The sequence below is a fragment of the Microcaecilia unicolor genome, chromosome 8, assembly GCF_901765095.1.
Source record: "Microcaecilia unicolor chromosome 8, aMicUni1.1, whole genome shotgun sequence".
Lineage (NCBI taxonomy): Eukaryota > Metazoa > Chordata > Amphibia > Gymnophiona > Siphonopidae > Microcaecilia > Microcaecilia unicolor.
In genome coordinates, this window is record NC_044038.1 from 105,078,335 (window position 1) to 105,101,317 (window position 22,983).

Consider the following 22,983-nt stretch of genomic DNA (forward strand, 5'->3'; position numbering starts at 1 on the left):
GAAACAAGGGATCATAATATCACCATGAGAAGGGCCGAATATACCAGGATCCTGGTGTATTGTCGATCAGAAGGGATGAATACACCAGGATCCTGGTGTATGTTCAATCAGAAGGGAAGAATACACCAGGATCCTGGTGTATTTTCGATCAGAAGGGCATCCACGTATCCACCACCCTCTCCGTGAAAAAATATTTCCTGGCATTACTCCTGAGTCTGCCCCCCTGCAACCTCAATTCATGTCCTCCAGTTCTACCACCTTCCCGTCTCCAGAAAAGGTTCAAATGCGGAATAATACCTTTCGAATATTTGAACGTCTGCATCATGTCACCCCAATTATGTCTTTTATCCTCCACCTTGTAAGACCTGCCAGTCCAAAGATGGATCAACAATAAAGAGCTAAAACGCAGGTGCAGCAGCTAATAGGTTTGCTTGCTTTGTTTTGAGTGAATGGCAATGACGGCTGTGCGGGAGGGGGGGGGGGGGATGGAAATAGAGATTAACCAAATTGGCTTCCTTGCTTACAGTGGACTAGATAGGCTCACTTCCACTCCAGTCTATTGCACCTCTTTATTTAACTTTCTAAAAGATTTGTGCAGCGCTGGGTTATGGCGGGTGATCGCTACATACTGTAAGCAGTAGCGGCCGTGAAAACAAAGAAGCGCTCCTTCTGTCATTAAACCTTATTTTAAGCTTGAGAACGCCCAATCCGCTAAGTTACGCCCCCTGTGATAGCGAATGATACATACTTGTAGCAGGTGTTCTCCGAGGACAGCAGGCTGATTGTTCTCACGATTGGGTTGACATCCACGGCAGCCCCCACCAACCAGAACAAAAACTTTGTGGGCGGTCCCGCACGCAGGGCACGCCCACCGCGCATATCTTCCCGCCCGTGCGCGACCGTTCCCGCTCAGTTGAATGACAAGCAAAGGAATGAGGAAAAAAACACAACTCCAAAGAGGAGGAGGGAGGGTAGGTGAGAATAATCAGCCTGCTGTCCTCGGAGAACACCTGCCACAGGTATGTATCATTCGCTTTCTCCGAGGACAAGCAGGCTGCTTGTTCTCACGACTGGGGTATCCCTAGCTCTCAGGCTCACTCAAAACAAGACCCCAGGTCAATTGAACCTCGCAACGGCGAGGGTATAACAGAAATTGACCTACGAAGAACAACTAACTGAGAGTGCAGCCTGACCAGAATAAATTCGGGTCCTGGAGGGTGGAGTTGGATTTAAACCCCAAACAGATTCTGCAGCACCGACTGCCCGAACCGACTGTCGCGTCGGGTATCCTGCTGGAGGCAGTAATGAGATGTGAATGTGTGGACAGATGACCACGTCGCAGCTTTGCAAATCTCTTCAATAGTGGCTGACTTCAAGTGGGCCACCGACGCTGCCATGGCTCTGACACTATGAGCCGTGACATGACCCTCAATAGTCAGCAGCCTGGGCGTAAGTGAAGGAAATGCAATCTGTTAGCCAATTGGAGATGGTGCGTTTCCCAACAGCGACCCCTTTCCTATTGGGGTCGAAGGAAATAAACAATTGGGCGGACTGTCTGTGGGGCTGTGTCCGCTCCAGCTAGAAGGCCAAAGCTCGCTTGCAGTCCAATGTGTGCAACTGACGTTCAGCAGGGCGGGTATGCGGTCTGGGAAAGAATGTTGGCAAGACAATTGACTGGTTAAGATGGAACTTCGACACCACCTTTGGCAGGAACTTAGGGTGAGTGCGGAGCACTACTCTGTTATGATGAAATTTAGTATACGGAGCATGAGCTACCAGGGCTTGAAGCTCACTGACTCTACGAGCTGAAGTAACTGCCACCAAGAAAATGACCTTCCAGGTCAAGTACTTCAGATGGCATGAATTCAGTGGCTCAAAAGGAGGTTTCATCAGCTGGGTGAGGACGACGTTGAGATCCCATGACACTGCAGGAGGCTTGACAGGGGGCTTTGACAAAAGCAAGCCTCTCATGAATCGAACGACTAAAGGCTCTCCAGAGATGGCTTTACCCTCTACACGATGATGGTAAGCACTAATCGCACTAAGGTGATTCCTTACTGAGTTGGTCTTGAGGCCAGACTCTGATAAGTGCAGAAGGTATTCAAGCAGGTTCTGTGCAGGGCAAGAACGAGGTTCTAGGGCCTTGCTCTCACACCAAACCTCCTCCACTTGAAAAAGTAACTCTTTTTAGTGGAATCCTTTCTAGAGGCAAGCAAGACACGGGAGACACCCTCAGACAGACCCAACGAAGCAAAGTCTACGCCCTCAACATCCAGGCCGTGAGAGCCAGAGATTGAAGGTTGGGGTGCAGAAGCGCTCCGTCGTTCTGCGAAATGAGAGTCGGAAAACACTCCAATCTCCACGGTTCTTTGGAGGACAACTCCAGAAGAAGAGGGAACCAGATCTGGCGGGGCCAAAAAGGCGCTATCAGAATCATGGTGCCGTGGTCTTGCTGGAGCTTCAGTAAGGTCTTCCCCACCAAAGGTATGGGAGGATAAGCATACAGGAGGCCGGTCCCCCAATGGAGGAGAAAGGCATCCGACGCTAGTCTGCCGTGTGCCTGTAGTCTGGAACAGAACAGAGGCAGCTTGTGGTTGGTCTGAGAGGCGAAAAGGTCCACCGACGGAGTGCCCCACTCTCGAAAGATCTTGCATACCACTCTGGAATGGAGCGACCACTCGTGCGGTTGCATGACTCTGCTCAGTCTGTCGGCCAGACTGTTGTTTACACCTGCCAGGTATGTGGCTTGAAGAAGCATGCCGAACTGGCAGGCCCAACGCCACATCCTGACGGCTTCCTGACACAGGGGGCGAGATCCGGTGCCCCCCTGCTTGTTGATGTAATACATTGCAACCTGATTGTCTGTCCGAATTTGGATAATTTGATAGGACAGCCGATCTCTGAAGGCCTTCAGTGCGTTCCAGACCGCTCGGAGCTCCAGGACGTTGATCTGAAGATCTTGTTCCTGGAGGGACCACAGTCCCTGGGTGTGAAGCCCATCGACATGAGCTCCCCACCTCAGGCAAGATGCATCCGTCGTCAGCACTTTCGTGGGCTGCGGAATTTGGAAAGGACGTCCCAGGGTCAAATTGGTCCGAAGTGTCCACCAGTGCAGCGAATTGCGGCAACTGAGGGACAGGCAGATGACATCTTCTAGATTCCCGGTGGCCTGGCACCACTGGGAAGCTAGGGTCCATTGAGCAGATCTCATGTGAAGACGAGCCATGGGAGTCACATGAACTGTGGAGGCCATATGACCTAGGAGTCTCAACATCTGCCGAGCTGTGACCTGCTGAGACGCTCTGGTCTGGGAAGCGAGGGACAGGAGGTTGTGGGCCCTCGCTTCGGGAAGAAAGGCCTGAGCCGTCTGTGAATTCAGCAGAGCTCCTATGAATTCCAGAGATTGGACTGGCTGGAGATGGGACTTTGGGTAATTTATCACAAACCCCAGCAGTTCCAGGAGGTGAATAGTGCACTGCATGGACCGGAGAGCTCCTGCCTCAGAGGTGTGCTTGACCAGCCAATCGTCGAGATATGGGAACACGTGCACTCCCAGCTTGCGTAGATACGCCGCGACCACCACGAGGCACTTCGTGAACACCCGTGGGGCAGAGGCGAGCCCAAAGGGCAGCACACAATACTGAAAGTGCCGTGTCCCCAGGCGGAATCTGAGATACTGTCTGTGAGCTGGCAGTATCGGGATGTGAGTGTATGCTTCCTTTAAATCCAGGGAACATAGCCAATTGTTTTTCTGAATCATTGGTAGAAGGGTGCCCAAGGAAAGCATCCTGAACTTCTCTTTGACCAGATATTTGTTCAGGCCTCTCGGGTCTAGGATGAGGCGCATCCCCCCCGCATTGGCGCTGAGAAGGGCGGAGAGTTCCTCTGCAAGTACCTGCTTGTGATGGGAGCTGAAGGATTGGGCTCCCGGAGGACAATTTGGTGGAGGGGAGGCCAAATTCAGGGTGTATCCGCACCGCACTATTTGGAGAACCCACTGGTTGGAGGTTATTAGAGGCCACCTTTGGTGAAAATGTTTTAACCTCCCCCCGACTGGCAGATCGTCCGGTACAGACACTTTGATGGTGGCTATGTTCCCATGGATCCAGTCAAAAACCCGTCCCCGGTTTTTGCTGTGGAGGCGCCGGGGGCTGCTTAGGCACACGCTGTTGACGGGAACGAGCGCGCTGGGACTGTCCCTATGCCTGATGAGGCCTTCGGGCCGGCTGGGTGTACCTTCGCTTGTTGTAGGCGTAGGGCGCAGCTTTCTGGCCCGGGAAAAACGTCCACCTGCTGAGGTGGATGCTGAAGGCGCCCAGTGGGAGAGCTTGTCGAGGGCGGTTTCCCGCTGGTGTAGTTGGTCCACCAACTGCTCGACCTTCTCACCAAAAATATTATCCCCCCGGCAAGGGACATCGGCCAGCCGCTGCTGGGTGCGGTTGTCCAGGTCAGAGGCACGCAGCCATGAGAGCCTGCTCATCACTATACCTTGGGCCGCAGCTCGAGATGCCACATCACAGGTGTCATATATACCCCTGGACAGGAACTTTCTGCACGCCTTCAGCTGCCTGACCACCTCCTGAAAAGGCCTGGACTGCTCCGGGGGGAGCTTGTCGACCAGGTCCGCCAGTTGCTTCACATTATTCCGCATGTGTATGCTCGTGTAGAGCTGGTAGGATTGGATGCGAGTCACGAGCATTGAAGATTGGTAGGCCTTCCTCCCAAACAAGTCCAGAGTGCGAGACTCCCGCCCCGGGGGCGCCGAGGCGGTATCCCTCGAACTCCGTGCCCTCTTGAGAGCAGAGTCCACGACCGCCGAGTCATGAGGCAATTGAGGCCACATTAACTCTGGGTCTGAGTGGATCCTGTATTGGGACTCCGCTTTCTTGGGGATGGTGGGGTTAGATAAAGGTCTCAACCAGTTCTGAAGCAGTGTCTCTTTGAGGACATTGTGCAACGGTACCGTGGAGAACTCTCTAAGTGGTGATGGATAGTCGAGGACCTCGAGCATCTCGGCCCTCGGCTCATCCACAGAGACCACGGGGAAGGGAATGCAGATAGACATATCCCTGACGAAGGAGGCAAAGGAGAGGCTGTCAGGTGACGAGAGCTTCCTCTCTGGTGAAGGAGTGGGGTCGGAGGGAAGGCCCACAGACTCCTCTGAGGAGAAATATCTGGGGTCCTCCTCCTCCCCCCACGAGGCCTCTTCCTCGGTGTCGGACATGAGCTCCTGCAGCTCAGACCTCAACCGGGCCCGGCTCGACTTCGAGGCACCGAGTCCTCGGTGGCGTCGTTGAGCGGTGGACTCCCGCGCCGGCGGGGATGAAGCTCCCTCCATCGACGGGGACTCCACCTGCGTGGCGGTCGAGACCGGCACCGCAAGCGGCGTCGAAGGCCTCGGCACCGGGCTAGAGCACGCCGGCGCCTCCATCAACGGCGCTGGGAGCGCAAGCACCCCCGGCGCTGGCACAGTCTGGCGCATCAGCCCTTCCAGGATCCCCAGAAGGATGGCTCGGAGGCACTCGTCAAGGCCCGCTGTCGGGAAAGGCGAGGGGGCCGGTAGAGGTGCCGGTGCCGGAATCTGCTCAGGTCCAGGAGACGGCACCGAAGTGCTGATGCCCTGACGTAGCATTACCTCTACCACCGGGGGGAATGCTCCTCCCGGTGCTGCCGCTTCCTTGGCGTCGAGTCATCTCTGGAGCCGGTAGCCACATGCGCCGTGGGCAACCAATGACGGTGCTTTTTAGCCTTCTTCCAGTGCCCGTCATCAGCGCTCGGCGGTACCAAAGAGGAGGAGGTAGATCCCCCTCGGCCTCGAGGGATCGGGTCCGACAGGGTTCGGTCCCGAGGGCCCTGGGTAGAGGGAGTGACCGGGGCCGATTGACCACGTGGCCGCTCACCCCTGCCATCTCCGGAAGACCGGCGGGCCAATGGGACCTGTGCTCCTGGGGTTGGTGCCGTCGGTGCCGATTTCGTGGACATCGGTACCGGTACCGAAGATCCGGCCGTCGATACCGATGCCGTCGAAGTCGAGGGGCCGGCGCAAGTTCCGAAAAGACGGTCCCGAAGAACTTGCCTCGCCACCTGTGTCCGTTTCCGTAAACCGAGACACAAGGTGCATGTCTTGGTATCGTGCTCCGGCCCGAGGCACCAAGCGTGAGTGTTGGTCTACGAGATATGCCGGCCGCACCGACCACACTTCTTAAATCCACTCGGGACCTTCGAGGACATCGACGGAAAAATCGCGTCGGCGAAGTCAAAGTCGTCGATGGTGGCAGTAAAAATCACACCTTGAAAAATAAATCGTCTAAGGCGCGGTCCGGTTTCCGGGGCTGACAGAGAGAGAGAGACGAACACGGCTCTCTCCAGCGCGGAAAAGAAAAGACTGAGCGGGAACGGTCGCGCATGCGCGGTGGGCGTGCCCTGCGTGCGGGACCGCCCGCAAAGTTTTTGTTCCGGTTGGTGGGGGCTGCCGTGGACGTCAACCCAGTTGTGAGAACAAGCAGCCTGCTTGTCCTCGGAGAAGAAATGTTACCGTCGCATGGAGGATCGCAACTTTTAAGGAGGACAAGGTTGGTAAGGAAATAGGAGGATCCCGGGAGAATAATCCTCAGCGTTAAATACATCAGCTGTCTTCTTCTACAAACATTTATTTTGGAGGATATATGTAAAATGTCCATATGTAAACGACTAGGCAAAGAAAAAAATTAACTTTTAAAGGTTTTTAAATCGAATCCGGGAGGATCTCGAGGATCCCGCTGTATCCGTTTTTTACCTTTTGCCCAGAAGACAGGGTGAGCGCCTTTCTAGCCCATTATATGAAATAAAAATTTAGTGTCACTACAATAGCCTAAAAAAATTAGTGTAGCTGGTAGAAACAGCAGTTAAAAACTCTGTATGATGAGGGAGCCCTCTAGAAATCTAGGAAGACTGTTAAAGATTATTGAACAATATGAGAACCTCTCTGGCTTCCAATTGAATCTGCATAAATCCATGGCCCTCCCGGTGTCCTCGGAGATACGTACAACGTGGCCTGGGACTTTTCCTCTCCAGTGGGCGCAGACGTCTCTGAAGTATCTGGGAGTCTGTATCCCCATGGACTTGTCCAAGCTTTATGAGTATAATGTGTCGCGGCTTTTACGGGATACTAAGAAACAGTTACTGGCCTGGAAGGCGCTGCCACTTTCCCTAATGGGACGAATTGCCCTGATTAATATGGTCAAAGTCCCTAGATGGCTGTATACATTTCAAACTCTTCCACTCTTTTTAAAGAGGACTGACGAACGACAGATGATAAAAATGGTACAAGCCTTTATATGGAAAGAGAAAAAGCCACGTCTCCCCTATTCTGTGTTGTGTATCCCAGCAGAATATGGTGGACTGGGACTTCTGAACATCAAATATATGACAGTGGCTAGTGGCATGCGGCATGTGAGTGATTGGTTTAGAGGAACTCAGGATTTTACAAATACAACGCTCGAACTACAGCTGCATCCTGAAACTCATTTTAGCACCTACTTGCATATAAAAGGAACCCAGATACCTTATATCCTGAAAGTTACTGGAATAATGAGGACAGCGAGGTTGGTGTGGAAATGGATCTGTAAACTTCATAACTTCTCGGCAACAACCACCCCATACCTACCCATAAGTGGAAACCCAGCCTTTGAGGCTGGCCTGTTATATCCAGCATTTCAGAGATGGGGACGCAATGGGATGAGATATCTATTGCATGTTATTACCACCGAAGGAAGAATTAAATCCTTTCCGGAACTACAGAAGGAATATGCATTACGCTCTTCGGATGAATTTCACTATCTCCAACTGAGACACTATGTGCAGTCGTTACCTTGGGAAGATTTAGCAGAGGACGTTCAAGAGGAATTAACTTCAGCCTTCTCCCTCACAGCACAACAAAGGGTTCCACTCAAATTTCATCACAGACATATCAGGGATACAACAGAAGAATTGGATTATAACAGACTACTGGCCATGTGGAAAAACGATATACCGATGGACTTGACGGTATCTCAGATTAAAGAACATTTGTTGAAGATACGAAAACAATCCGCCATGACTATGCATTGGGAACTGCAATATAAAGTGGCGCTTCGTTTATACATATCTCCAAGAAGGGCCTTCCACATGGGGATCTCTTCATGGGGAGAGTGCCCCAAATGTGGAGAGGTCGGAGCCACACTGGGACACATGCTTTGGAGTTGTAGGAGTGTGGTGCAATTCTGGACAGTGAATGATACATACCTGTAGCAGGTGTTCTCCGAGGACAGCAGGCTGATTGTTCTCACGACTGGGTGACGTCCGCGGCAGCCCCCACCAACCGGAAAAAAGCTTCGCGGGACGGTCGGCACGCAGGGCACGCCCACCGCGCATGCGCGGCCGTCTTCCCGCCCGTGCGCGACCGCTCCCGCCAGTTGAATGACTAGCAAAAGATGAAACACACAACTCCAAAGGGGAGGAGGGAGGGTAGGTGAGAACAATCAGCCTGCTGTCCTCGGAGAACACCTGCTACAGGTATGTATCATTCACTTTCTCCGAGGACAAGCAGGCTGCTTGTTCTCACGACTGGGGTATCCCTAGCTCTCAGGCTCACTCAAAACAAGAACCCAGGTCAATTGAACCTCGCAACGGCGAGGGTACAACAGAAATTGACCTACGAAGAACAACTAACTGAGAGTGCAGCCTGACCAGAATAAATTCGGGTCCTGGAGGGTGGAGTTGGATTTACACCCCAAACAGATTCTGCAGCACCGACTGCCCGAACCGACTGTCGCGTCGGGTATCCTGCTGGAGGCAGTAATGAGATGTGAATGTGTGGACAGATGACCACGTCGCAGCCTTGCAGATCTCTTCAATAGTGGCTGACTTCAAGTGGGCCACCGACGCTGCCATGGCTCTGACACTATGAGCCGTGACATGACCCTCAAGAGTCAGCCCAGCCTGGGCATAAGTGAAGGAAATGCAATCTGCTAGCCAATTGGAGATGGTGCGTTTCCCGACAGCGACCCCTAGCCTGTTAGGGTCGAAAGAAATAAACAATTGGGCGGACTGTCTGTTGGGCTGTGTCCGCTCCAAGTAGAAGGCCAATGCTCTCTTGCAGTCCAATGTGTGCAACTGACGTTCAGCAGGGCGGGTATGCGGCCTGGGAAAGAATGTTGGCAAGACAATTGACTGGTTAAGATGGAACTCCGACACCACCTTCGGCAGGAACTTTGGGTGGGTACGGAGCACTACTCTGTTGTGATGAAATTTGGTATATGGAGCATGAGCTACTAGGGCTTGAAGCTCACTGACCCTACGAGCTGAAGTAACTGCCACCAAGAAAATGACCTTCCAGGTCAAGTACTTCAGATGGCAGGTATTCAGTGGCTCAAAAGGAGGTTTCATCAGCTGGTGAGGACGACGTTGAGATCCCATGACACAGTAGGAGGCTTGATAGGGGGCTTTGACAGAAGCAAGCCTCTCATGAATCGAACGACTAAAGGCTCTCCAGAGATGGCTTTACCTTCCACACGATAATGGTAAGCACTAATCGCACTAAGGTGATTCCTTACTGAGTTGGTCTTGAGGCCAGACTCTGATAAGTGCAGAAGGTATTCAAGCAGGTTCTGTGCAGGGCAAGAACGAGGTTCTAGGGCCTTGCTCTCACACCACACGACAAACCTCCTCCACTTGAAAAAGTAACTCTTTTTAGTGGAATCCTTCCTAGAGGCAAGCAAGACCCGGGAGACACCCTCAGACAGACCCAACGCAGTGAAGTCTACGCCCTCAACATCCAGGCCGTGAGAGCCAGGGACTGAAGGTTGGGGTGCAGCAACGCTCCGTCGTTCTGCGAGATGAGAGTCGGAAAACACTCCAATCTCCACGGTTCCCCGGAGGACAACTCCAGAAGAAGAGGGAACCAGATCTGACGGGGCCAAAAGGGCGCTATCAGAATCATGGTGCAGCGGTCTTGCTTGAGCTTCAGTAAGGTCTTCCCCACCAAAGGTATGGGAGGATAAGCATACAGGAGGCCGGTCCCCCAATGGAGGAGAAAAGCGTCCGACGCTAGCCTGCCGTGTGCCTGAAGTCTGGAACAGAACAGAGGCAGCTTGTGGTTAGTCTGAGAGGCGAAAAGGTCCACCGAGGGGGTGCCCCACTCTCGGAAGATCTTGCGTACCACTCTGGCGTGGAGCGACCACTCGTGCGGTTGCATGACTCTGCTCAGTCTGTCGGCCAGACTGTTGTTTACGCCTGCCAGGTACGTGGCTTGGAGGAGCATGCCGAACCGACACGCCCAACGCCACATCCCGACGGCCTCCTGACACAGGGGGCGAGATCCGGTGCCCCCCTGCTTGTTGACGTAATACATTGCAACCTGATTGTCTGTCCGAATTTGGATAATTTGGCAGGACAGCCGATCTCTGAAAGCCTTCAGTGCGTTCCAGATCGCTCGGAGCTCCAGGAGGTTGATCTGCAGATCCTTTTCCTGGAGGGACCACAGACCCTGGGTGTGAAGCCCATCGACATGAGCTCCCCACCCCAGGCGAGATGCATCCGTCGTCAACACTTTCGTGGGCTGTGGAATTTGAAATGGACGTCCCAGTGTCAAATTGGTCCGGATGGTCCACCAGAGCAGTGAAGTGCGGCAACTGGTGGAGAGGCGGATGACATCTTCTAGATTCCCGGTGGCTTGGAACCACTGGGAAGCTAGGGTCCATTGAGCAGATCTCATGTGAAGACGAGCCATGGGAGTCACATGAACTGTGGAGGCCATATGACCCAGAAGTCTCAACATCTGCCGAGCTGTGATCTGCTGAGACGCTCTGGTCTGCGAAGCCAGGGCCAGGAGATTGGTGGCCCTCGCTTCGGGAAGGTAGGCCTGAGCCGTCTGGGTATTCAGCAGAGCTCCTATGAATTCCAGAGACTGGGTTGGCTGGAGATGGGACTTTGGGTAATTTATCACAAACCCCAGCAGCTCCAGAAGCTGAATAGTGCACTGCATGGACCGGAGGGCTCCTGCCTCCGAGGTGTTCTTGACCAGCCAATCGTCGAGATATGGGAACACGTGCACTCCCAGCTTGCGTAGGTAGGCCGCTACCACCACGAGGCACTTGGTAAACACTCGTGGGGCAGAGGCGAGCCCAAAGGGCAGCACACAATACTGAAAGTGCCGTGCGCCCAGGCGGAATCTGAGATACTGTCTGTGAGCTGGCAGTATCGGTATGTGAGTATATGCGTCCTTTAAATCCAGGGAACATAGCCAATCGTTTTTCTGAATCATTGGCAGAAGGGTGCCCAAGGAAAGCATCCTGAACTTTTCTTTGACCAGGAATTTGTTCAGGCCTCTCAGGTCTAGGATGAGACGCATCCCCCCTGTTTTCTTTTCCACAAGGAAGTACCTGGAATAGAATCCCTGCCCTTCCTGCCCGGGTGGTACGGGCTCGACCGCATTGGCGCTGAGAAGGGCGGAGAGTTCCTCTGCAAGTACCTGCTTGTGATGGGAGCTGAAGGATTGAGCTCCCGGAGGACAATTTGGAGGCAGGGAGGCCAAATTCAGGGCGTATCCGCACCGCACTATTTGGAGAACCTACTGGTCGGAGGTTATGAGAGGCCACCTTTGGTGAAAAAATTTTAACCTCCCTCCGACCGGCAGATCGTCCGGTACGGACACTTGTAGGGCGGCTATGTTCCCGTAGATCCAGTCAAAAGCCCGTCCCCGGCTTTTGCTGTGGAGGCGCAGGGGGCTGCTTAGGCGCACGCTGTTGACGAGAACGAGCGCGCTGGGGCTGTCCCTGTGCCTGACGAGGCCTTCGGGCCGGCTGGTTGTACCTACGCTTCGCAAAAGAATAGGGTGCAGCCTGCCGGGCCCGGGAAAAACGTCCACCTGTGGAGGTGGATGCTGAAGGCGCCCGGTGGGAGAGCTTGTCGAGAGCGGTTTCCCGCTGATGCAGTTGGTCCACCATCTGCTCGACCTTCTCACCAAAAATGTTATCTCCCCGGCAAGGGACGTCGGCCAGTCTCTGCTGGGTGCGGTTGTCCAGGTCAGAGGCACGCAGCCATGAGAGCCTGCGCATCACTATACCTTGGGCCGCAGCACGAGATGCCACGTCACAGGTGTCATAGATACCCCTGGACAGGAACTTTCTGCACGCCTTCAGCTGCCTGACCACCTCCTGATAAGGCCTGGACTGCTCCGGCGGGAGCTTCTCGACCAGGTCCGCCAGTTGCTGCACATAGGTCCGCATGTGAATGCTCATATAGAGCAGGTATGATTGGATGCGGGTCACGAGCATGGAGGATTGGTAGGCCTTCCTCCCAAACGAGTCCAGAGTGCGAGACTCCCGCCCCGGGGGCGCCGAGGCGGTATCCCTCGAACTCCGTGCCCTCTTGAGAGCAGAATCCACGACCGCTGAGTCATGGGGCAATTGTGGCCGCATTAGCTCTGGGTCAGAGTGAATCCTGTACTGGGACTCTGCTTTCTTGGGAATGGTGGGGTTAGTTAATGGTCGCACCCAGTTCCGAAGCAGCGTCTCCTTAAGGACATTGTGCAGCGGCACCGTGGAGGACTCTCTAGGTGGTGATGGATAGTCGAGGACCTCGAGCATCTCGGCCCTCGGCTCTTCCACAGAGACCACGGGGAAGGGAATGCTAATAGACATATCCCGCACAAAGGAGGCAAAGGAGAGACTCTCGGGAGGTGAGAGTTTCCTCTCCGGTGAAGGCGTGGGGTCCGAGGGAAGGCCCGTAGACTCCTCTGAGGAGAAATATCTAGGGTCCTCCTCTTCCCCCCACGAGTCCTCATCCTCGGTGTCGGACATAAGCTCATGTAGCTGAGTCCTGAACCGGGCCCGGCTCGACGTCGAGGCACCAAGGTCTCGGTGTCGTCGAGCGGTGGACTCCCGCGCCGGCGGGGACGGAGCTCCCTCCATCGACGTTGACGGGGACTCCACCTGCGTGGCGGTCGAGACCGGCACCGCAAGCGGCGGCGGTGTCGACGGCCCCGGCGCCGGGCTAGAGCTCGCCGGCGCCACAGTCATCGGCGCCGAGGGCGCAAGCACCCCCGGCGCCGGCACAGCCTGGCGCATCAGCCCTTCCAGGATCCCCGGAAGGATGGCTCTGAGGCACTCGTCCAGGCCCGCTGCCGGGAAAGGCGGTGGGGCCGGTAGGGGTGTCGGCGCCAGAAGCTGCTGGGGGCCAGGAGACGGCACCGAGGTGCCGGAACCCCGACGCGTCGGTACCTCCACAACCGACGGAGACCTCTCCTCTCGACGATGACGCTTCGGCGTCGCCTCCTCTCCGATATCCGGATGCACCGAGGGCGACCGGTGACGACGCTTCTTATCTTTCTTACGATGCCCGTCACCGGCGCCGGAAGGCATGGAGGAGGAGGAGGTCGATCCCCCTCGGTCTCGAGGTACCGGGTCAGACAGGGTTCGGTCCCGTGGCCCACGAGCTGAGGGAGTGACCGGGGCCGACTGCCCACGCGGCCTCTCACCCCCACTCTCACCGGAGGACCGGCGGGCCGACGGGACCTGTTCTCTTGGGGTCGCTGCCATCGGTGCCGATGTCTCGGGCATCGATACCGGTACCGAAGGGCCGGGCGTCGATACCGATGCCTTCGAGGTCGACGTCGAGGGGCCGGCGCAAGTTCCAAAAAGACGGTCCCGCAGAACTTGCCTCGCAACCTGAGTCCGTTTCCGGAGACCGAGACACAGAGAACACGACTTGATATTGTGCTCCGGCCCGAGGCACTGGAGACACCAAGCGTGGGTGTCGGTCTGCGAGATCGGCCGGCCGCAGCGACCACACTTTTTAAATCCACTCGGGACCTTCGAGGACATCGACGGAAAAATCGCGTCGGCGAAGTCAAAGTCGTCAATGGTGGCTGAAATCACACCACGAAAAGGAAAACGACCGTGCGGCCACTAGGCCGCAATGCAGCGTCCCCGCTGGAAGCGAGGGAAAAAGGGAGCGCGTGCTCCACACGCGCAGGGTTTCTTTTTTTTTTAAAAAGAAACCGGACGGTAACTAACCTAAATAAACAAAGAAAAAGAACGATCGGCGTAAACGCGATCGAAAATCCGGCGGCTGAATCAGAGAGAGCGGCAGGGCACGACTCTCTCCAGACGCGGAAAAAAAGGAACTGGCGGGAGCGGTCGCGCACGGGCGGGAAGACGGCCGCGCATGCGCGGTGGGCGTGCCCTGCGTGCCGACCGTCCCGCGAAGCTTTTTTCCGGTTGGTGGGGGCTGCTGCGGACGTCACCCAGTCGTGAGAACAAGCAGCCTGCTTGTCCTCGGAGAAAATTTTGATACAATATTCTTCTGGCCTTTGGTCAGCAAAGTGGAAATATGACCCTGGGTTATTGCTGGGACACCCGAAGCTCATTCATCCAATCCCGGCAGGATTTACAATCTTTGTCCAGAAATCAATCATAGTTGCTAAACAAGTGATCATGGCTGGATGGTTGTCCCGGCAAGGCCCTACACAATCTCAGTGGAGGACGCGCATGATAACACTATTGAGATTGGAGAGAATGGGGATAGTGGATTTCAATTCCAAAACTGGATTACAGTTTCAAGAGGTATGGAGCCTCTTTCTCAACACACTGACCCCGGCAGCCAGGAGCAGACTTTTGAACTACTAGTGGTACCTAGGAGCTTATGCAAACATGGTAGGGGTGGGAGGGTGGGAGGTAAATGGGAGGGAATAGAGGGAGGGAAAGGGTTGGCTGGGAGGGATGTTCATAAAAAGCAAGTTGTGGTTACTGTGTTTCTGTAACAATGTGTTTCTCTTTTATTTGCACTAAAAAAGAAAGATTTAACGAAAAATTGGAGGGGAGGAGGGATGGGTTAGAGTTGGGGAAGGGGAACAAAAATGGAAAACTAATTGACGTTGGGAGAAGTACTGACAGTTGTTTGGTGTATTAGAAAAGTTATTGGTTGGAAAGTTGTGAATGTATTATTTTTGCATAATACGTCAATAAACAGATTTAAACATAAAAACTCTGTATTTTTTTGCTCATTTTTCTACATTGTTCTATACAATACAGAAGAAATTTCCTGTTTCTTGATGGGTTCATCTTAACTGTTGTAATCTGCCTTGTGAAGCCAGGTGTTATAAAGTTGATGGAATATAATGAAATTAAATGGAAGTAAAATTAAACTCTTCTTTCATTGGGGCTCATGGAATCACATCTTCACTTCATATTTTGTAGAAGGTTACATTTTAGATACACAAATATACAAAGAGGTGCTGGACTTGGGAAGGTGGGAAGGAGAAGGTGCTGGACTCAGGATAGGAGTTGAGGGAAAAAGGAGCAGTGCTGGTCTCAAGGGAGGGCTAGGAAAAAAGTGAGAGTGGTGCTGGATTCAGTAGACACCTGAGAGATAAAGAGAAAGTGGTGCTGGACTTACAGGGGTGGGGTGGGGGGGCTGAGGGATAAAGAGAAAGTTACTGGACAGGAGAGGCTGAGGAAATAAGAGGAAGAGTTGCTGGACTCATGGGGAGGCGGGGGGGGGGGGGGGGGGGGGGGGGGGGGGGGGGGCTGACGGCAGAAGGAGAGGTTCTGGACTCCAGGGGGACTTAGGGAAGAAGGAAAGGTCCTAGACTCATTGTGGAGAAGGGAGATGTGCTGAACCCATGGGGAGGGGGTGGGGAGAAAGAGGGAGGGAAGGGGACAGGTGCTAGATCTGCAGGGGTAGGGGGATAGGAGAGATGCCAGACTACGGGTGAGGGGACCAGGGAGAGAGGAAGAAGATGGAAGGCCATAGGGGGATGGAGAGAGTAAGTAAGAGAAGGGGAGAGATGCTGGACTCACAGGAGATGCAGGTACACAAATCTTGATGCGGTGTTCCTTCCTGGGTTGTGTAGGGGCTAAACCATGCTTAGCAGGCTTTTATTTTTACTGTGCAGTTTGCTAATTACACAACCTGAAAACATAGTAACATAGTAGGTGATGGCAGAAAAAGACCTGCAAGGTCCATCCAGTCTGCCCAACAAGATAAACTCATATGTGTATACCTTACCTTGATTTGTACCTGTATTTTTCAGGGCACAGACCGTATAAGTCTGCCCAGCACTATCCCCTCCTCCTAACCACCAGCCCCGCCTCCCACCACCGGCTCTGGCACAGACCGTATAAGTCTGCCCAGCACTATTCCCCGCCTCCCACCACTGGCTCTGGCACAGATCGTATAAGTCTCCCAACCACCAACCCCTCTTCCCCCCACCGGCTCCACCACCCAATTTCGGCTAAGCTCCTAAGGATCCATTCCTTCTGCACAGGATTCCTTTATGTATATCCCACGCATGTTTGAATTCCGTTACCGTTTTCATCTCCACCAACCTCCCGCGGGAGGGCATTCCAAGCATCCACCACTCTCTCTGTGAAAAAATACTTCCTGACATCCTTTTTGAGTCTGCCCCCTTCAATCTCATTTCATGTCCTCTCGTTCTACCGCCTTCCCATCTCTGGAAAAGATTTGTTTGCGGATTAATACCTTTCAAATATTTGAACATCTGTATCATATCACCCCTGTTCCTCCTTTCCTCCAGGGTATACATGTTCAGGTCAGCAAGTCTCTCCTCATACGTCTTGGAACGCAAATCCCATACCAATCTTGTAGCTTTTCTTTGCACCGCTTCCATTTTTTTTACATCCTTAGCAAGGTACGGCCTCCAAAACTGAACACAATACTGCAGGTGGGGCCTCACCAACGACTTGTACAGGGGATTCAACACTTCCTTTCTCCTGCTGGTCACACCTCTCTCTATACAGCCTAGCAACCTTCTCGCTACGGCCACCGCCTTGTCACACTGTTTCGTCGCCTTCAGATCCTCGGATACTATCACCCCAAGATCCCTCTCCCCCTCAGTACATATCAGACTCTCACCGCCTAACACACAAGTCTCTCGTAGGTTTCTACTCCCCAAGTGCATCACTTTGCATTTCTTCGCATTGAATTTTAATTGCCAAACCTTAGACCATTCTTCTAGCTTCTTCAGATCCTTTTTCATGTTTTCCACTCCCTCCCGGTGTCCACTCTGTTACAAATTTTAGTATCATCCGCAAATAGGCAAACTTTACCTTCTATCGCTTCGGCAATGTCACTCACAAATATATTGAACAGAATTGGCCCCAGCACCAATCCCTGAGGCACTCCACTACTCACCTTTCCCTCCTCCGAGCGAACTCCATTTACTACCACCCTCTGTCGTCTGTCTACTACTACTACTACTTAACATTTCTAAAGCGCTACTAGGGTTACGCAGCGCTGTACAGTTTAACATAGAAGGACAGTCCCTGCTCAAGGAGCTTACAATCTAAAGGACAAATGTACAGTCAGTCAAATAGGGGCAGTCAAATTGGGCAGTCTAGATTTCCTGAATAGAGGTATAAATGTTAGGTGCCGAAGGCGACATTGAAGAGGTGGGCTTTGAGCAAGGATTTGAAGATGGGCAGGGAGGGGGCTTGGCGTAAAGGCTCAGGAAGATTATTCCAAGCATAGGGTGAGGCAAGGCAGAAAGGGCGGAGCCTGGAGTTGGCGGTGGTGGAGAAGGGTACTGAGAGGAGGGATTTGTCCTGTGAGCGGAGGTTTCGGGTGGGAACGTAAGGGAAGATGAGAGTAGAGAGGTAATGAGGGGCTGCAGACTGAGTGCATTTGTAGGTTAGAAGGAGGAGCTTGAACTATATGCGGTACCTGATCGGAAGCCAGTGAAGTGACTTGAGGAGAGGGGTGATATGAGCATATCTGTCCAGGCGGAATATAAGACGTGCAGCAGAGTTCTGAACGGATTGAAGGGGGGATAGATGGTTAAGTGGGAGGCCAGTGAGGAGTAGGTTACAGTAGTCAAGGCGAGAAGTAATGAGTGGATGAATGGCACTGGGATATGTGTAGCCACTTCTCTTGGCACCAGGCTGGATTTCCTAAGCAGGATTTCCTCTCCGAGCTGCTGCCCTGCTGAACACTGAAGCTTCACTTTGAGGTGTGGGAAAGAGAGAGAGAGAGAGAGAGAGAGAGAGAGAGGGGACAGGGAGCTGCTGGACCATAAGGGGGGGGGAGAAAGAGAGAGAGAGAGGACATGGAGTTGCTGCAGCATAGGGGTGGAGGGAAAGGAAGAGAGGACAGAGAATTGCTGGACCATAAAGGTGGAGGGGCAGAGAGAGGACAGAAAGTTGCTTGACCATAGGTGTAGAGGGGATAGGGAGTTACTGGACCATAGGGGTGGAGGAAAAGGAAGAAGGGATAGGGAGTTGCTGGACCATAAGGAGGAAGGGGAGGAGGAGAAAGGGAATTGCTGGACCATAGGGGTGGAAGAGAAGGGAGAGGGGACAGGAAAATGCTGGACCATAGTGGTGGAAGAGAGGGGAGGGACAGAGAGATGCTGGGCTACAAGGGTGTAAGAAGAGAGAGAGAGGGGGAGATACTTGGCATGGTGGAACCATGTGGGAGAGACCATGGGGAATCGAGTGAGAAGAGGATAGTAAGTACAGAGGGAAGAATTGTACTAATGAGGAGTAGGTGAAAGAGAAGGGAATAGGAGGCCAGGGATGGAGTGACACAGGAGATGTAGGGGGGAGAGGAGGACATGGAAAGTTGATAGGTACTGGCAAGTGAAATATAGGTGGAGGACTGAAGAGCGAGAAGGTGAAATTTGAGGGGAGAGACAGAAAACAGAGAGAGAGAGAAGAAATATATCAGAGAGATATAGTGAGGGAATAGGAAACAATAAGAGTAACGTGGAGAAAGGACAAATGGAATGCACTTACTGGACAGAGAGCAGAAGATATACAGGAAAACAGAAAAGAAGAAACTAGAAACAATATGCTTGGAAAAATAAAGTACCCAGGCAACAAAGGTAGAAAAAAAGTGTTTTATCTGAATTTATTTGGTGGAATACATTAGCTTTGGGAAATGTGCATCATGGATGTCTTTGTATTTTTTTTCAGAACAAGAGGAAACACATTTCTGTTTTTATTTTTCCTATGTTGTGGTACATACCTAGTTTGACTTCTTTGGTTTCCCAGTTCAGTTTTTGTCTTTATGTTTCTAATTTGTGATCCCTTGTTCTGTATTTGGTGTGTGACCGAGGTGTAGTATTCTGTTGGCAAATAATTTCTGTGTAGAATTCTGTAGAAGTCTCACTTGTACCAGTGGTAGGTGTATTGGTATTCTAGCGTGCTGTGTATTGCTTGTTGTTTAAATCATCGGAATCATAGGAATCAGTGCTACTGTTCTATGGTAGATTTTCTACATGTATGTTGAGTTAGGATTTTTTCAAGTTTTTTTGTTATTTCACAATGTGCCTGGTAGTGGGAAAATGTATTTAGCTATTACTGAGATAATGTGAAAATCAGAATTTTTTGTATAATAACTTCCATGGAGAAAATGTGCTAATTATGATCTGCACCTGTTGTTGGGGGGGGGGGGGGGGGGATAGGGTTTTTGTGGATGCAGAACATGTTTACATTTAATATATAAGAACTGAATATATAAGAACTGACATACTGTATCAGATCAAAGGTCCATGAAGGTTATGTATGTAGTGTGTCATGGATGTGAGCATCGTCCATCAAGTATGTCCTCACTAAAAAAAAAGGTTGAGAACCACTGATATAGAGTGATGCTGGATTTTGGGGGGGGGGGGGGGGGGGGGGGGGGGGAGAGAGAGTGATGCTGGATTCTGACAAAAAAGAAAGATGGGGTGATGCTGGATGGGGAAAGAAAGGGTGATTAGGTGAAAAGAGAGATAGATGGGGTAATGCTGGATGGGTGAGAAGAGTGAGAGTAATAGAGTGAAGCTGGATGGGGAGACGAGCAAAAAAATGTATTTAGTCCAATAAAAAGATATCACCTTATGTTCTGGGTTTTTTTTGTTAATGTCTAATAAAGTGATTGGAATATGTCAGTTTTTGAAATTTGCAGCTACTAACTTTGTTTTGCACATTACAGGGGCACACATATCACTGTTTCTTCTTCTCTGGTGTTGCAGACTCTGGCTTCTTGGGGTTTCAGATTAATTTGTCTACATATTTCTATTTTTAGGTTATGATTACGTATTCTGTATTTGGTGAGGGTCTGTGTGTGAAAGAGGCTAGGCATTCTGTTAAGCACTGAATTTCTGGGTAGGATCGATCTGTACTAATCCAGCTTGCTTAGTTTTCTCAATAGATGTATTGAGTTCTAGTACCGAATGCAATATTTACAGTGCTGTCTTTTCCTAGATAGACCCTTGTTGTGCGATTCCTGGAAATTTAGTGCTATTATGGTATGCTAGAGTTGCTCTATAGGTCCTGAGTAACTTTTGTAGGGTTTTGTATTCACAATATATTTGGTACTGGACTTTGGATTTGTATTAGCTCATACCTCTCATTGTAGTAGCTGGAGGTGAGTTACATTTAGCTACAACAGGTATTTTCCTGCCTCTGGAGGCTTACAGTCTAAGTTTGTACAGGAGGTAATGGAGCAGCAGTGGAATTTGAACCCTGGCTTCTCTGGTTCTCAGCTCACTTATCTAACCATTAGATTCATCTAATATAGATAATGCCTATTCCAAACATGTTTTGCAACTCTGCAGTAAACCTGGTGGCCTATTGGCAACTTATCAAAAATGTGATAGCCAAATCATCTTATGGTTGCCAGTAACCACAGGATTTCTGTTACAGTGCTGCTGAACATCACTGTTCACATGGCCAACAAGAATATACTGGATTAGAAAGCTAGGACTGACTAGGAGCCAAGTTTTAAAAGCACCTGCAAATATTTACAGAATACTGTAAATACTATTCTGTTTAATAATTAGTATTATTGTGGTACAGTATATGGATGTTTTTGGCACATAATTCCCTAGAGTGTATTCAGTGTAAATACCTTCAGTAATAGAGATACTAGGGGGAAATGACTAGTGCAGGTGCACCAGAGACACAGTAAAGGGGTCCTTCACTGCTGTGTTCAAAAGTGCCCTCACTGTCCCTTTGCTGCCGACATAGGTGCTGCCTTCACTCTAAGGATTTTACCTACCCCTGCCCCAACTCCACTCTAGGCCCACCTCACTCCACCTCAGCCTCCCCAAACAACTGAGTCACTGACCACACATATATGCCTATGAGGATTTTAACCCTTTCCTCTCTCCCGGCCCTTCAGCCTCGCACTGGCGCCTATTTTACAAAAGTCTGCTCCCCCTGATGTCAAACCTGGCTATGTCTCTGAGCTGGAGCCTAAGTGTATAAGGAACAGGAGTAGGGCTGGAGGGAGTGTGTGTAAGGAATCAGAACAGATGATGGGTGTGTGAAGTATTAGGGGCAGGGCTGGGGCTGAAAAGGCAGTGCACAGTGTTAGAGGTTGTGTGTGAGGGAGTGGGGTTAAGGTCAGAGGGTGTGATGGATGGGTTAGAGGGGGTTATGTATTAGGAATTGGTTTCTAATGAAGTAATAGGAAAGTGTGGCATTTTACTTTACCTCACACAGATCCTGGGACAAGGCAGAGCAGAAAGAAGCAAAAACACATACACATATCAGCAGTTTGCACATTTCTTGAAAAGCACAGCTGAACAGAATTTGCTTAGAGGGGTCTAAACCTCAGGGCAGCACCCCTGGACCTCAGCTAGGAAATACAAAATAAAACTTCTTAAAGATAGATGAGAAAGCATAGGATTCTTTTCCAATCTCAGGAACACAGGTGAGGTTCATTAGTGGAGCAGTGCATAGGGAAATTAGGATGTCATTGAGGAGGTAGGTGGTGGTCCTTGGATTCTTCTCTATGTGGGAATCTGAGTCTCAGCTCCTTTCAAGGGAAAGCTGGGGAGACAACAGTGCCTGCTCACTCTAGGAGAAATGAGGGAAATAGATTTACTCTCCTCTTACTACAGAAGAAAAGGGAGAATCTCAGATCATTATAGGGGTAAGTTTATAAGCTTCTTTTGTAGGAAGAACACTGTTTAATAAACCGAAACAGTAGCTTACAAAATTGCCCGGGGGTATACGCAAATAAAAGTATATTCTGTTGACATTTCTCAAACTTTCATGTGGTATACACATAGGTGTTCCTGAGGGTGGAGCTGCAAGATACACATATACATTATAAAATCAGCTCATATCTATGCAAAAAAAAAAAGGCAAAAAGTTACACCTATCTCAGAAGAGGTGTAACTTTGTGTGGGAGTTTTTAAGCAAGTACACAAGCCCATGTTGCTGTTATAAACTAGGTGCAACATATATGTCTTTGTGTCTTCACAACCTTGGCACCCAATTATAAAATTATCCTCTGTAGGAGAGGTGTGGGGACTCAAATCAAAACAGGAAGCATACAAGAAGAAACACTTGGTGAAGAATAGAACAGTAATATACAAAAGAGAATGTTATGTTGATGGCGAACGGCACAGTATAATGAAAGGTAAGTAGCATGGGAAGATATAGTATGTGAATGATGTACAATGCATGCAGTGAGACACTTAATGCTATGCTGAGAAGAAAGGACATAGCAGGCCAGGACACTTACACTATACTGATGATGAGCAGCACAGTAGAGACACTGTGAACTGTTCCTCGCTCTGATGGATGATCCGAGAGATGTGAAGAGACACTAGCTGCAAAAAGAGAAAAGGCTTGACCCTTGGAAACAGGATACATTTGGATCCAGGACAAGACAGCTAGACCTGGAATTCGTTGCCAGAGAATGTGGTAAAGGCGGTTAGCTTAGCGGAGTTTTAAAAAAGGTTTGGACGGCTTCCTAAAGGAAAAGTCCATAGACCATTATTAAATGGACTTGGAGAAAATCCACTATTTCTGGGATAAGCAGTATAAAATGTTTTGTACTTTTTTGGGATCTTCCCAGGTATTTGTGACCTGGATTGGCCACTGTTGGAAACAGGATGCTGGGCTCGATGGACCTTTGGTCTTTCCCAGTATGGCAATACTTATGTACTTATGCACATAAAGGCAGATTATACTATAACAGCAATATACTAGAGGTAAAAAGTTCCTT

At 51.0% G+C, this 22,983-nt stretch overlaps 1 protein-coding gene across 1 annotated transcript in view; it reads right to left on the reverse strand.

Moving 5' to 3' along the window:
• GRAMD1A (GRAM domain containing 1A) overlaps nucleotides 1–22,983 on the reverse strand; it is an 894,680-nt gene that overhangs the window by 87,504 nt on the left and 784,193 nt on the right. The window contains 1 exon segment of the mRNA XM_030213386.1: nucleotides 22,498–22,585. Within this exon segment, the coding sequence (XP_030069246.1) occupies nucleotides 22,498–22,585 (88 nt within the window).